Genomic DNA, 15,461 nt, shown 5'->3' on the forward strand with positions numbered 1-15,461 from the left:
CCATTCATGTAAAATTAGGAGAGTTGGTTTTACCATATGTCCTCTTTATTTTTGAGACGGTTTCACTGTCACTCAGGCTGGAGTGCAGTGGCACAATATCAGTTCACTGCAACCTCCACCTCCTAGGCTCAAGTGATCCTCCCACCTCAGCCTCTCGAGTAGCTGGGACTACAGGCCTGCACCACCATGACCAGCTAATTTTTGTTATTTTTAGTAGAGACGGGTTTCACTATGTTGGCCAGGCTGGACCATATGTCCTTTGTAAAACCCTTTCTTAATTGTAAAACATAATACACAGAGAGAAGTGTATCAGACGTAAATGTTGTGAATTATTGTAAAGCAAAACGTGACACCACCCAGGTCAAGCATGAGAATCTTGCTGGCCACAGCCAGGCCTCTGTGCGTCCCTTTGCTGCCCCAAAGGCATCCACATCCTAGGTGCTATGATGACATTATTCTAAACACTTCCCTGCCTTTATACTTTTGCTACCAAACACACCCTCCCAAACACTGTAATAAAGTTCTTGTCTGTTTTGAACTTCACACGTTATTGCGAATTTCACATATATTCTTTTGTGTTTGGCCTTTTTTCCCTTGGCATATGTTCAAGACTCACCCATGTTATTGCATTTAGTGGTACCTCACTGTTTTGTTACCGATAATATTACACTGTATTAGATTGGTACCAAAGTTATTGTGGTTTTTGTCACTGCTTTTATTTATTTATTTATCTATCTATCTATTTTCTGAGATGGAGTCTCACACTGTTGCCAAGGCTGGTGTGCAATGGTGCAATCTCGGCTCACTCTAACCTCCACCTCCCGGGTTCAAGCAATTCTCCTGCCTCAGCCTCCTGAGTAGCTGGGACTACAGGCATAAGCCACCATGCCCAGCTAATATTTTGTATTTTTAGTAGAGATGGGGTTTCATTATGTTGGCCAGGCTAGTCTTGAACTCCTGACCTCGTGATCCACCCACCTTGGCCTCCCCAAGTACTGGGATTACAGGCATCAGCCACCATGCCTGGCATTTATTTATTTTGAGAATGAGTTTCTGTTGCCGAGGCTGGAGTGCAGTGGTGCAACCTCAGCTCACTGCAACCTCCACCCCTGCCAGGGTTCAAGTGATTCTCCTGCCTCAGCCTCCTGAGTAGCAGGGATTACAGGCACACACTACCATGCCTTTTTTTTGTAGGGATAGGGGCTTACTTTGTTGCCCAGGCTGGTCTCCAACTCCTGACCTGAAGTGATCCTCCCACCTCGGCTTTCCAAACTGACATTACAGGCATAAGCCACCATGCCGGGAGATTCCTGGCTCTCAGAGAAACGTAAGGAGATGTTGTAGAAGTTCACACCTGCTGGCCAGGTGCCATGGATCCTCAGGACCCTGCCTGCCTGGGATTTCCTGTGGAAGGCTCAGGGTAACAGAGACCAGGAGGTGCTACAGCTGACCCCACTGGGGGCAGGTCCTGCCTGTGGCGATGGTTAGTGGAGTTCTGTTTCTATGCTGGAAAGGGAGCTGACAAAGTTGGGAAGAGAAACATCATGCTGGAATAGGTTAATTACACGAAATGAAACTCATTTGTGTGAATGACGATAAAACACAATGCAAGACATTTTAGGTATGATAACTGGTTTGACAAATTATATTTCTGGAGTCAAAATATACAGACATGCTCCTTGAAAAATTATGCAGGCATAACACAGATTGGAGGTTGGTTTAGAACATACTGTGCAAGTTTACCATTATCAGGAGCTCCTCAAATTACTGTCAGGAGCAGTCATGTGGTGTTGTGCAGAGCAATGCACAAAGCAAGCTTCCAGCCCACTGCTAAATACAGAGACCATATGGATGCCTACTGGGACGTACCCATGAGGGACTTCAATTAAAGGGAGACGGCAAGTTTTATCCTGTTTGCTGGAAAGTGATTTCTGTTCAGCCAGGGACCTGGCCTTTCCTATATCTATTCCTGATCCTTGTTAGACTGGAAAGCGGTCTTGATGTAGACCCTAAGAGAGGGTTCTTGGGCCTCACATAAGAAAGAATTTGGGGCGAGTCCATAAAGTGAAAGTAAGCTTTTTAAGAAAGCAGAGGAACAAGCTGGGTGCAGTGGTTTATGCCTGTAATCCCAGCACTTTGGGAGGCCGAGGTGGGCACATCACTTGGTCAGGAGTTCGAAACCAGCTTGGCCAACATGGTGAAACCCTGTCTCTACTAGAAATATAAAAATTAGCCAGGGGTGGCAGTGTGCACCTGTAATCCCAGCTACTCAGGAGGCTGAGGCAGGAGAATTGCTTGAACCCAGGAGGTGGAGGTTGCAGTGAGCCGAGATCGCACCACTACACTCATCAGGGCAACAGAGCAAGACTCCATCTCAAATAATAATAATTATCACCATCATCATAAATAATAGAAAAAAGTAAAGGAATAAAAGAATGACTTTGCCAGGCTGGGCACGGTGGCTCATGCCTGTAATCCCAGCACTTTGGGGGGCCGAGGTGAGCAGAGTTAGAGGTCAGGAGTTAGAGGCCAGCCTGGCCATCATGGTGAAACCCCGTCTCTGCTAAAAATAAAAAAAAATTAGGCCAGGCACAGTGGCTTCTGCCTGTAATCCCAGCACTTTGGGAGACAGATCACCTGAGGTCAAAAGCTCAAGACCAGCCTGGCCAACATAGTGAAACCCCGTCTCCTTTTTCTTTTTTTAAAAAAAATTGTTTTTAAATTTTCTTATTTTGACAGCAAACCAAATACCGTGAAACCCTGTCTCTACTAAAAATATAAAAATTGGCCAGGCATGGTGGCACGCACCTATAGTCCCAGCTACTTGGGAGGCTGAGTCAGGAGAATCGCTTGAACCTGGGAGGCGGAGGTTGCAGGCAACCCAGATTGTGCCACTGCACTCCAGGCTGAGTGACAGAGTGAGAGACTCTGTCTCAAAAAAATAAAAAAGTAAAAATTAGCCAGGCGTGATGGTGGGTTCCTATAATTCTAGCTACTCAGGAGGCGAAGCAGAAGAATCACTTGAACCCAGGAGGCAGTGGGTGCAGTGAGCTGAGATCGCGCCACTGCACTGCATCCGGGTGACAGAGTGAGACTGTCTCATAAAATATAACAACAATAATAAATAAAAAATAACAAAAAGTAAAGGAATAAAAGAATGACTACTCCACAGGCAGAGCAGCAGCATGGGCTGCTGGGCTTATACTTATAGTTTACTTCTTGGTTCTGTACTAAACAAGGGGTGGATTTTTCATGAGTTTCCCAGGAAAGTGGAGGGCAATTACCGGAACCAAGGTATCCTCCCCTTTCTGGCCATATAGGGTAACTTCCTGAGGTTGCCGTGGCATCTATAAACTGTCATAGCACCAGTAAGAGTGTCTTTTAGCATGCTAAGGCATTATAATTAGTGCTTAATGAGCAGTAAGGACAGGCAGAGGTCACGTTCATCACCATTGCGATTTTGGCTGGCTTCTTTACCTACTGCATCATGTTTTATCAACAGGGGTTTTGTGACCTGTATCTTCTGATAGCAAACCTCCTGACCTGTGACTGAGAATGCCCAGCCTCCTAGGAATGCAGCCCAGCACTTCTCAGCCTCATTTTACCCAGCCCCTGTTCAAGATGGAGTCGCTCTGGTTCAAACGCTTCTGATCCTTGTACCGTAGCACCGACTTGATCAATTTATCCTACCGTGAAAGGAAAATAAATCTCGGGACCCCAAGATCACTAAGCCAATGAGAAAAGTCAGGCTGAGGATTGCATCAGACAAACCTGCCTCCTATCTTATTCTTCAATAAGATAGCTAGAAAGTTAAAAAGCGCTACATACCTCCCTCACAATTTGTCCACAAGGAAATTCCTTTTGGGTCTCAAGATTTTTGCCCTAAAACAGCTCTGATGAATTTTACCCTGGCAATGTAAATTGACAGCTTATCTTCACAGGTACCAAGCAGGAAGTCATCCCTCTGCTCACTGAAGACAAATGTGTATCTGATTGCTTCCTCTGCTCTACTATTTATACAAAAATGCAGATTCACTGAGCCAGACAGTGACTAAGGCGTAAGTGACTATTCCTCTGCCTCCCCTCACATGTAAATTGTGTATTCAGTGAAAGGCTGATCATAGACTCAAAAAATGCAACCTTCTGGCCGGGCACAGTGGCTCACGCCTATAATCCCAGCACTTTGGGAGGCTGAAGCAGGTGGATCACCTGAGGTCATGGGTTTGAGAGCAGTCTGGGCAACATGGCGAAATCCCGTCTTTACTAAAAATACAAAAATTAGCCTGGAGTGGTGGCATACACCTGTAGTCCCAGCTACTCAGGAGGCTGAGAAAGGATAATCGCTTGAACCCAGAAGGTGGAGGTTGCAGTAAGCTGAGGTCTCACCACTGCACGGCAGCTTGGATGACAGAGTGAGACTCTCTGAGACTCTCTGTCTCTCAAAAAAAAAAAAAAAAAAAAAGAACTTAGGGTATGGGGACATGGATCCCCAGCCCCTGAATTCAGGAAACTATACTGAACTTTGTCAGCACACATGAAAAATGCAAAGGGCCACAGAAAGCTCCTAATTCAATGTCTCTTTTAATATGGAAACTAAAGCTAAAGAGGTGATAAATGGCTACAGAGTGTCATAGGCAGAACAGAACCCAGGGCTCCCTGCCTCCAGGCTGTTTCTGCAGCAGTCTAGTGACCACTCATCATCCTTCTACTAACAGCACCCTAATCTTCCTCTGATGAAACACCCCCTGTGCCTGGTTGAGCCCTTCAGGTGGGCTTTGCCCACATCTCCAGATGAAGTCCACAAATGTCAATCCCTCAGGCCCAAGCTAAATTCAAGGTTAGACACAGGACTCCACAGAGCCACCCAGGGTGAACAGGAGGCTTTTCTTCCACTGGAGCTGGCCTATGTGGGGCTCCCCAAGACATGAAGGCCCAGGAAAAGCCTGTCTGCATCCCCAGAAATGAGAGAGAACTGACGGATGTGTGTGTGGGGGGAAGGGTCACCAAGTCCAACCAGGTGACATTGCTTAGCCTCAGTGCCAGGCTAATTGGCCTTTCATCAGAAGCCCTTTTCTTTTTGAGAAGGAGTTTTACTCTTGTTGCCCAGGCTAGAGTGCAGGGTTCAAGTGATTCTCCTACCTCAGCCTCCCAAGTAGCTGGGATTACAGGTATGTGCACCAAGCCCGGCTAATTTTGTATTTTTACTAGAGATGGGGTTTCACCATCTTGGCCAGACTGGTCTCCAACTCCTGACCTCAAGTGATCCGCCCACCTTGGCCTCCCAAAGTGCTGGGATTACAAGCGTGAACCACCGCGCCTGGCCCAGACAGCTTTCTTTTTTCTCCTTTCTCTATCCTAACCTTGCCAGTTTTCTCCCAGGTGGGATACAGTGGTTTCAAATCGCAGCTCCATCGCTTACAACATGAGTGGTTCCACCTCTGAGCCTGTGTCCTCATCTGTAAAGTGGGAATGACACTGCCAGCTCTTTGGGTTGCTGGGAGGATGAAATGAGAAGGCCCAAGTAAAGCACTTATATCAGTGCCCAGCACATAGCAGGCACACACATATTATTATTAATATATTAGGCCAGCTTGCACTAGGTGTTGTCACTGGCAATAGAGTTTGAGCAATCCAGGGCCTGTTATTGACACCACAGCATGCTATAGTCACAAAATCACATGTGCTTCCAGGAATCCTCCCAAAAGAGTAAAGCTTTAAGTGTAGTTCTGGGGGTTCAGTCAGGATGGTGGGAGAGACTGTACAATTATAATAGTCACAAACCTTCTTGGAAGGCCGGAAGGTTTTTGCAAAAGCCTTGGGAAGAAGGTTATAGATAAAGGCAGCCTAATCCCCTTTCCTTGTGCAAATAACATAAAGTAGGCCAGGTGCGGTGGCTCATTCCTGTAAACCCTCCACTTTGGGAGGCTGTGAGGGGCAGATCGCAAGGTCAGGAGATCGAGACCATCCTGGCTAACACAGTGACACTCCGTCTTTACTAAAAATACAAAAAATTAGCCAGGGGTGGTGATGGGTGCCTATAGTTCCAGTTACTTGGGAGGCTGAGGCAGGAGAATCGCTTGAAACCAGGAGGCAGAGGTTGCAGTAAGCTGAGATCGCGCCACTGCACTCCAGCCGGGGCAACAAGAGACTCCATCTCAAAAATAAAATAAAATAAAATAATAACATAGATACAAAGGAATGTAAACGAGTTTATCTAAGTTGTTTACTCATGTGGTCCTAAAACTAACCTTTAATCATTCGCGGGACGGATGGCTCTCTGTAGGGCGGGCAACCAGGTTTGTTACCAACAAATGATGATTGCTTTAGGTCTCAAACCTGGCCACATTATTCGCAGGTGTGTTGACTCAGAGCCTCTGTTACTAAATCTATACTGAATAAATGCCTGGAGTGCCAGCTGGTCAGGGTCGGCGCCTGCTAACTCTCTTTGCAGTATCTGTGGCCATGGACCCCTAGCCTGCTCTTTCACTGTATTCTATGTTTGAGTGCATTTGTTCATCCGTCGCTGGCTCAGGGTCCGCAGGCCGGACCCCGACATGTAGTGTGTGCTCAACGACTACGTCTCAATTCGATGGAGACCGGGAAGACACCCGTTCCCTGCGTCCTCTCCACGCCACACACCGGGCGCCCACACGCAGCTCCTCAGGTCGCCGCAGCGCCGCATACCCAGGTACCCTCCCGGCCACCCCTTCTCCTCGCCTGCGGGCCGTGTCCATACCGCCTTCTCCACTCCTGCAGGCCGTATCCGGGAGGGCGACCGAGCGGTCCGCGGGCTAGCGCCGCCAGAGAAAACGCCGGAACTCGCTTCAGCCGACTCGGGCCTCTTGACCCGGCGCGACCCCGGAAGTGGGCGGGCGCGCGACCTCGAAGCCTCTGACGCGGCGTGCCGCAGCCAGTCGCACGCCCAGGCCGCAGCGCCCCGGCGAGGCTGGCCAATGGGCGCGGGGCCTGATGCCGCTTCCGGCCCGCCCTCTTGCCCGGGCCCCTGGAGGGGAGGCCCGGTTATAGGCAGCCAAGGAGTCAAAGATCGCGACTCCGCCTCGCCCGGCGCCGGCCCAGGTGAGTGCAGCGCGGCGCCCCGGCTGCAGCGGCGGCCAGAGCCGTGGGATAGGTTGGGGCGAGGAAGGGCTGGGCGCGCCGCCTCCCCCACCACCCCCAGGCTGTGTTTGCCTGAACACTCACGGGGAGGGAGGAAGGAGGGACAACACTTGTCCTTTCACCTGCACACCTGGAGAGTGCCGCCCCCGTCCCGTGCCCTGGAACGCCCACAGGCTAGCGCAGTGGCCAAGCAGGCGACGCTCCCACTCCAGCCTTTGGACTGGAGCCGTAGGAGAAGCGGATCGCTGGATCCTGGTTGTTTTCGAGAATCACGCAGCAAGGGGCCTGCCTAGCCCTCTCCCTGGGCATTGATAGGAGCAAATCTGCTTGTCATGAGATTAGTTTCGGCAGATGGTCAGGGCCCGGAGCTTCAACATATGCTATTGGTGGCGTTGCTGGGGCCCCACCTGTCACCCAAGTGTACAGAACTGGCTGAGGGCCAGGCAGACTCAGGACACCTCCTGCCCAGCTGGGCTGGGCGGACCCTATTCTTCAGGAAAGAATCACCTACCATGCAAAGTCTGCTGCTGCTTCCCACCTTTAGGACCGCGATGTCGATTTTGAGCAGCCCCTGCACCTTGCAGCCAGCGAGCTACGGTAGTAGGCATTGCCGACTCTGTTTGCACACCGGCTGGGAGTGACAGTGTAATAGAAAAGCAAGAAACCTTTTAGGAAGGACTTCTAAGGCTCAGAGGAAGTAAGTGCTTGGGGAGTGTTCTTGGGACCTCGCCTTTTCCTTCACCACATTTCTGTCCCCGCTTATCTTGGGTGCTTTTTTTGGTCTCTGAAAGGATCTCTGAATAAATCGTTACAGAAAGGCAGATGGCTTTGGGGGAATGAGCAGACCTTCTTCATGGAACAACTGAAGGTTAACTCACATTCATTCTGTAGAAATTCTTGGTGAATTAGAGCCTGCTGATTTGGAAGATTTTCCTCTGTCCCTCCAACCCTGCAAAACAAAGAAGTCCCAGGATCCCTGAATCATGGGACTTCATGCTCCAACCCCCCTTTCAAGAGTACTCTGACCCAGTGACACTGCACAAGTTGCCTGATCAGCTCAGAGGCAGAAAGTGGCCCATGAGGAGCTACGGGGAGCCTCCTGGCAGAGGCAGAAAGAAAGTGTGGCTGACCAAGCATGTTTACCAGATGTCAACTTTAGCTGGGAAGTGATGGGTCACTGGGTCTCCACTCTAAAGGGAGTTTGTAAATACAACAACCCCCACCCCTTCCTTTCACTGTAGCAGAGTCTCCTTCCATTAACTGACCCGAAGGTTCAATTGTGTCTATGAGGAAATGAATGCTTAGTCATTTCTCTGAAGGAAATTCAAAGTCTCCTTTCATTGAGCTCAACCTGCAGGCTGAGTCTAACTAAACTGCTTGCTTATCCAGTGAATTCTGAGCTATCTTTGTTTTTTTGTTGTTGTTGTCATTTGTTTTCCTCTTTGAGACAGGGTCTCCCTCTGCTGCCCAGGCTGGAGTGCAATGGCACAATCATAGCTCATTGTATCCTCAAACTCCTGGGCTCAAGTGATCCTCCTGCCTCAGCCTCCCAAGTAGCTAGATCACAGGCACAAGACACCATACGCAGCTAATTTTTCTTTCTTTTAACTTTTTATTTTTGCAGAGACGGGGTCTCCCTGTGTTGCTTAGGTTGGTCTTGAATTCTTGGGCTCAAGCGATCCTCCCACCTCAGCCTAGAATCTCAGCTGGGATTCTAGGCATGAGCCACCGCTCCCGGCCTCTGAGCTGCTTTTGAAGACTAACACATTTAACACTATAGAAAGTGACAATTAAAAAAAAAAAAAAAAACCCTCATCTTCCCCCAGCATTTTATTGAAGATTTTCACACATACAGCCAAGTTGAAAGAATTATACAGTCAGCATCCTCATCCCACCAGCTAGATTCTACTATTGACGCTTTACTTGCCTTATCACGTATCTGTCCACCAATCATGACCTTACTTTTTAAGTTATTTATTTATAGTATTTGTTTTCCCCTGGAGAAGTATTTCTGTCTCAGATCAGGGGGTTGGCAGTGTGTTGCAAGTCAGTGGTGATTATCCTTAAATGTTGTTTCAACACCCACTGTGTACAGAGATTTTTATGGAAATGAAGAGGCCTAAGATAGACCAGATAGGGACTTGGTTTTGTTTTTCTGGTTTTTTTTTGTTTTTGTTTTTATTTTTATTTTTTGAGACAGGGTTTTGCTCCCTAGGCTGGAGTACTGTCTCTCGATCTCAGCTCTCTGTAGCCTCGACCTCCCAGGCTCAAGTGATCCTCCCATCTCAGCCTCCCAAGTAGCTGGGCCTACAGGAGCACACTATCATACCCAGCTAATTTTTGCATTTTTTGTAGAGACAGGGTTTCGCCGTGTTGCCCAGGCTGATCTCGAACCCCTAGGCTAAAGGGATCCAGCCACCTCAGCCTCCCAGAGTGCTGGGTTTACAGACATGAGCCACTGCACCCAGCTGATTTTTAATTTTTTAAGAGATGGAAAATAAACTGCAGTCTGTGACAAGAAGTGGCAACTAACAATGCCAAATAGAAAGTAAATAATACCAAGTAAAAATGCCAAGCGACATCAATAGTAGTCATTGAATTCTTGCTGGGTACTGAACACTTTATTAAAAGCTCTGTGGCCATATTATCTCATTTAATTCTCATAACAAATAGGTATGTATGTTACTATCCCATTCTGCCTTTTTTATTTTTTTTAGATGGAATTTCACTCTTGTCACCCAGGCTAGAGAGCAGTGGCACAATCTTGGCTCACTGCACCCTATGGCTCCTGAGTTCAAGCAATTCTCCTGTCTCAGCCTTCTGAGTAGCTGGGACTACGGGCCCATGCCACCACGCCTAGGTAATTTTTATATTTTTAGTAGAGACGGGGTTTCACCATGTTGCCCAGGCTGATCTCAAACTCCTGACCTCAAGCGATCCACCCGCCTAGGCCTCCCAAGATGCTGGGATTACAGGCATGAGCCACCATGCCCAGCCCCATTCTGCCTTGTATAGGTTAGGAAGTTAAGGCACAGAGCCGTTAGTTAGCTTCTGGTGGTGTGCGAAAGTGAGGATACCAGAATGCAGCATTCTGAGATCCAGGCAGCTGTGAACTCTCTTAGTCACTGTGAAGATGCCAGAGGGACCCTCAGGCCTGATTAGTGAGGCACGAAGGGGTAACTGGAGGTCACCAGGGGTCCCAACTCAGGCCCCTGGACACAGATGCCAGTTTCAAATGGTGCCAGAAGGCTGGTGTTCCGATATTCGTATGTTTGACGGGCCTTGGTGCCCTGGGGTGGCCACTCTGCGAGGGGTTGTTACTGCTTGTGCTCACTCCATTCTGCTGGGCGTCTCCCTCCTGTTTTTCTCCTCCCCTTCCTGTTACGGGAATTTCCCAGAGCTGAGCTTTTGTTCTGCTTCCTATCTTCCCGTTTCTCATCCTCTCTCTCACATCCTTCTCAGCCTGCATTCTGTCTGCTTGGTGTTTGTAAGATATGTCTTGTCCTGGCCAGAGGTGGGGCCTCACACCTGTAATCCCACCACTTTGGGAGGCTGAGGTGGATGGATCACCGGAGGTCAGGAGTTCGAGACCAGCCTGGCCAACATGGCGAAACCCTGTCTCTAAAAATACAAAAATGGGCCAGATGTGGTGCTGCGAAGGTCTGTCAGCTACTTGGGAGGCTGAGGTAGGAGAATCACTTGAACCCAGAAGGCGGAAGTTGCAGTGAGCCGAGGTGGCACCATCATGCCAGCCTAGGAAACAGAGGAAGACTCTGTCTCAAAAAAAAAAAAAAAAAAAAAAGATAAACCTTTTACCCAAAGAATCAATTTTCTTTTTTTTGAGACAGAGTCTCACTTTGTCGCCCAGACTGTAGTGCAGTGGCTTGGCTAGAATTACAGGTATGTGCCACTGCACTCGGCTAATTTTTGCATTTTTTTAGTAGAGACAGGGTCTCACCATGTGGGCCACACTGGTCTGGAACTTGGCCTCAGGTGATCCATCCACCTCAACCTCCCAGTGCTGGGATCACAGGTGAGAGCCACTGTGCCTAGCCTTTTTTTTTTTTTTTTTTTTTTTGGTGGGTGGCAGCTGCTCTATTTTCAGATGTACTTCTGTCTCATGCCATCGTCACAGTCACCCAGCCATCTGGAGCACCCGCATGGCTCTGGCATGCTGCAGGAACGCAGGCCCAGCCTCCAGGCACCTAAATAAACCCTGCCTGTCTCCTATTGCTCTGGTTTTTAAGTCAGACTGGTTGTGTCTTCATCTGTAGGTACTTTCCTCTCTTCAGGCCCCGGGGCAGTGTCCTGGGTTGGATCTGGGAGCCGTCCTGTTGGGCAGAGCTTCTCCTGCGACGGCCCCTGTGGCTTCATCCTGTAGCTCTGTGTTTGGCTACGTTGCATCTAGCCATGTGGCCCTGCCACAGTGTAAAGACTGTTCCTACCAGGAGTCAGGGCCCCAGGAAGGGCACCCATGAGAGCAACAGCACTATTGGCCTTGGAGGTGGGGCCAGGCATGGCCAGTGGCAGAGCTTAGAATAGCCTTGGCTATGCCTGCAAAGCACAGAGAAGGAGGAAAGAAAAAGCTGGGTGCATTGGCTCACACCTGTAATCCCAGCGCTTCAGGAGGCCAAGGTGGGAGGATTACTTGAGGCCAGGAGTTCCAGACCAGCCTGGGCAACCTAGCAAGAGCCCATCTCTACAAAAAAATTTAAAAATTAGCCAGGTATAGTGGCACATGCCTGTAGTCCCATCCACACAGGAGGCTGAGGCAGGAGGATGGCTTGAGCTCAGGAGTTCAAGGCTATAGTGAGCTATGACTGCACCACTGCACTCTAGCATGAGCAACAGAGCAAGACCCTCTCTCTAAAAAATAAAAGTAAAAGAGAAGAAAAGAAGAAAGAAAGGAGTAGAGAATGGCAGAAGAAGAGAGCCTGGGGAAGAGGAGGGAGTCACTGAGGGGGCATAAAGAGAATACCTCTATGTCCTTAAATTCACATGGTCACATTGGCTATGGCTAGAATGCCAGGCCTGTGTAAATGCCCTCAGCATGCCCAGATAGAGGTCAACATAGGGGAAGGAGACCTGCCCACTGGGGAAAGGGCGCCTGGGGAGGCAGTGGGGTAGTTAAATCTTTTGAGATTTGACTAAATCTGTAAGCTTTCATTGATTCTTTTGAAAACAAAGATCTGGCCAGGTGTGGTGACTCAAGTCTGGGAGGTGACTCAAGATCTGGCCAGCCGTTTGAGAGGCCAAGATGGAAGGATTGCTTGAGGTCAGGAGTTTGAGACCAGCTTGGGCAACATAGTGAGAGTCTGTCTCTACAAAAGATTTTTTAGAATTAGCTGGGTATGGTGGCGCATGCCTATTGTCCCAGCTACTCGGAAGGCTGAAGCAGAAGGATCACTAGAGCCCAGGAGTTCAAGGCCACAACGAGCTGTGATCAAACCACTGCACTCTAGCCTGGGCATCCAAGTGAGACCCTCTCTCTACTTTTTAAATTCTTTTTTCTCAGACAGAGTCTTACTCTGTTGCCCAGGCTGCAGTGGAGTGGCACTGTCTCGGCTCACTGCAACCTCCATCTCCCGGGTTCAAGCCATTCTCCTGCCTCAGCCTCCTGAGTAGCTGAGACTACAGGCATGCACCACCATGCCTAGCTAATTTTTGTATTTTTAGTAGTAGAGATGAGGTTTGACCATGTTGGCCAGGCTGGTCTTGAACTCCTGACCTCAAGTGATATATTTTTTAAAATTCTTTCAAAAACAAAGAAGAGGCCAGGTACGGTGGTTCACACCTGTAATCCCAGCACTTTGGGTGGCCAAGGCAGGAGGATCACCTGAGATCAGGAGTTTGAGACCAGCTTGGCCAAATGGTGAAATCACATCTCTACTAAAAATACAAAAATTAGCCAGGCATGGTAGTGTGCACCTGTAGTCCCAGCTACTGGGGGAGCTGAGGCAGGAGAATCATTTGAGGTTACAGTGGACGTTACAGTGAGCAGAGATTGCACCGTTGCACTCCACTCTGGATGATAGAGCAAGACTCTGTCTCCTAAAAAAATTTAAAAATTAAAATAAATTAACAAAAGCACAAGTAATAGTCACATTAGAAGTCTCCATGGTTAGGCCGGGCACAGTGACTCACGCCTGTAATCCCAGCACTTTGGGAGTCCGAGGTGGGAGGATCACCTGAGGTCGGGAGTTTGAGACCAACCTGACCAACATGGAGAAACCCTATCTCTAAAAAATAATAATAATAATAATGTTTCTAAAAATAATAGTAATAAAAAGAAGCCTTGAATGCCTAACCTCAAGTGATCTATTTTTTAAAATTCTTTCAAAAACAAAGAAGAGGCCGTGTACGGTGGTTCACGCCTGTAATCCCAGCACTTTGGGAGGCCAAGGCAGGAGAATCACTTGACTCTGATGTCCCTGGGCTGGGATCTGTGGTTTCACTTGACTCTGATTTCCCCTGGGCTGGGATCCTGGATACTGACCCTCATCCTCCTGCCACAGGCTACCTCTAGCTGCCACCATGCCCAACTCAGTACTGTGGGCAGTGGACCTCTTCGGGAGAGTGTACACGCTGTCCACAGCTGGCCAGTACTGGGAGCTGTGCAAGGACGCCCAGCTGGAGTTCAAGCGTGTTAGCGCCACCACGCAGTGCTGCTGGGGCATTGCCTGTGACAACCAGGTCTACGTGTACGTGTGTGCCAGCGATGTCCCCATCCGCCGCCGTGAGGAGGCCTATGAGAATCAGGTAGCGTCCCTCATGGTTAGAGTTGCTGAGTGGGTCATTTTGCTGGGTTATTGGTTAAAATGATGAACCACAGTCCGGGCGTGGTGGCTCACACCTGTAATTCCAGCACTTTGGGAGGCCAAGGCAGGCGGATCATGAGGTCAGGAGTTCGAGACCAGCCTGGCCAATATGGTGAAACCTCGTCTCCACTAAAAATACAAAAATTAGCTGGGCGTGGTAACATGCACCTGTAGTCCCAACTACTCAGGAGGCTGAGGTGGGAGGATCGCTTGAGCCTGGGAGATCAAGGCTGCAGTAAGCAATAATCCTGCCCAGCACTCCAGCCTGGGCAACAGAGCAAGACCCTGTCCTCCTGTGTCCCCTGAAAAAATCCAAGTTGCAGAGCATCCAGGGTCTTTGAGGCTGAAGCCACCATTGTGTCCTTACCAAAGCAGGCTGGCCAGGTCCTCAGCAGGACAGGCTCCAGTGGTTTCCGGGAGCCCAGGACAAGGTGTGCCCTCCAATGTCTGGCAGGGGGGTTCTTTGCCCTTTGGGGCCGTGCTGATGTATTTGCTGGCTCGTGATGAAGAGGCATGGGGGTCCCCAGTCACTGGATCCCCTGTAGGCTCTCTGCTCACTTCCTATTCTGGAGATCAATGAGGGGGCCTGGTCAGGGTCAGCTGGCCCTGGAGATGCCCGGCCTGCCTGGGTTCCCAGCCAGCAGGCTTGGGTCGAAGGCCACCCCTATGTCCCTGGCCTTCAGCGCTGGAATCCCGTGGGCGGCTTCTGTGAGAAGCTCCTGCTGAGTGACCGCTGGCTGTGGAGTGACGTGAGTGGGCTCCAGCACCGGCCGCTGGATGGGGTGGCTCTGCCCTCGCCGCACTGGGAGTGGGAGTCCGACTGGTACGTGGATGAGAACTTTGGAGGGGAACCCACCGAGAAAGGGGTAGGTGAACTTGGTACCCCCCGTGACTGCCCTGTGGGGAGGGGGCTCCTGGGACCCCACCTGTCCCCACCATGTTTCTGTCCCTGCACCCTGTGGTGCCTGAGCTCTGCTTGCTGTGGCGGGATGGGAGCTTGGGTGCTTCAGGCCGCGCCCTCCCTCCCCACCTTCCCCAGCTCTTCAAATGCCTTCCCCGCAGAGCCTGAGAGCCCCTGCCTTGGTGTTTCAGGGGTGGACGTACGCCATCGACTTTCCCGCCACCTACACGAGGGACAAGAAGTGGAATTCTTGTGTGCGGCGCCGGAAGTGGATCCGGTACAGGAGATACAAGTCCCGGGACATCTGGGCCAAGGTCTTTGTGCCTGAATGTGGTTTGGGGGCAGGACAGGGCCAGGACAGACTGTCACATACAGCCTCCTCTCCACCGTTCCCACCTGCGCACCAGGGGACACCACACCCATCCCAGGACCTGGCCTGTGAGCTGTTTCCTGTCCCAGGAACACCACAGCACTGCATGTCCCTTTACTTGGGAGATGGTCATCCAGAGAGCCAGGCCAGGCCCAGGACAGCACATAACCTGCCCTGACCCTGGTGTTCAAGCTGCTCTGTCCCCAGCCAAGCCTCTGTCTGGCACTTTGTCCTCCCCCTCAGCCAAGGGAGGCAC

At 50.0% G+C, this 15,461-nt stretch overlaps 1 protein-coding gene across 1 annotated transcript in view; it reads left to right on the plus strand.

The window, feature by feature from the left end:
• The first annotated feature begins 6,957 nt into the window (after nt 1-6,957).
• Nucleotides 6,958-15,461, plus strand: part of TECPR1 (tectonin beta-propeller repeat containing 1) — a 33,595-nt gene continuing 25,091 nt past the window's right edge. The window contains 5 exon segments of the mRNA XM_032266523.1: nt 6,958-7,077; nt 7,661-7,813; nt 13,632-13,875; nt 14,618-14,800; nt 15,027-15,378. Of these exon segments, the coding sequence (XP_032122414.1) occupies nt 13,651-13,875; nt 14,618-14,800; nt 15,027-15,378 (760 nt within the window). The 5' untranslated portion in view covers nt 6,958-7,077; nt 7,661-7,813; nt 13,632-13,650.

The sequence above is a fragment of the Sapajus apella genome, unplaced genomic scaffold (genome assembly GCF_009761245.1).
Source record: "Sapajus apella isolate SASKATOON/1434 unplaced genomic scaffold, GSC_monkey_1.0 scaffold159, whole genome shotgun sequence".
Classification (NCBI taxonomy): domain Eukaryota; kingdom Metazoa; phylum Chordata; class Mammalia; order Primates; family Cebidae; genus Sapajus; species Sapajus apella.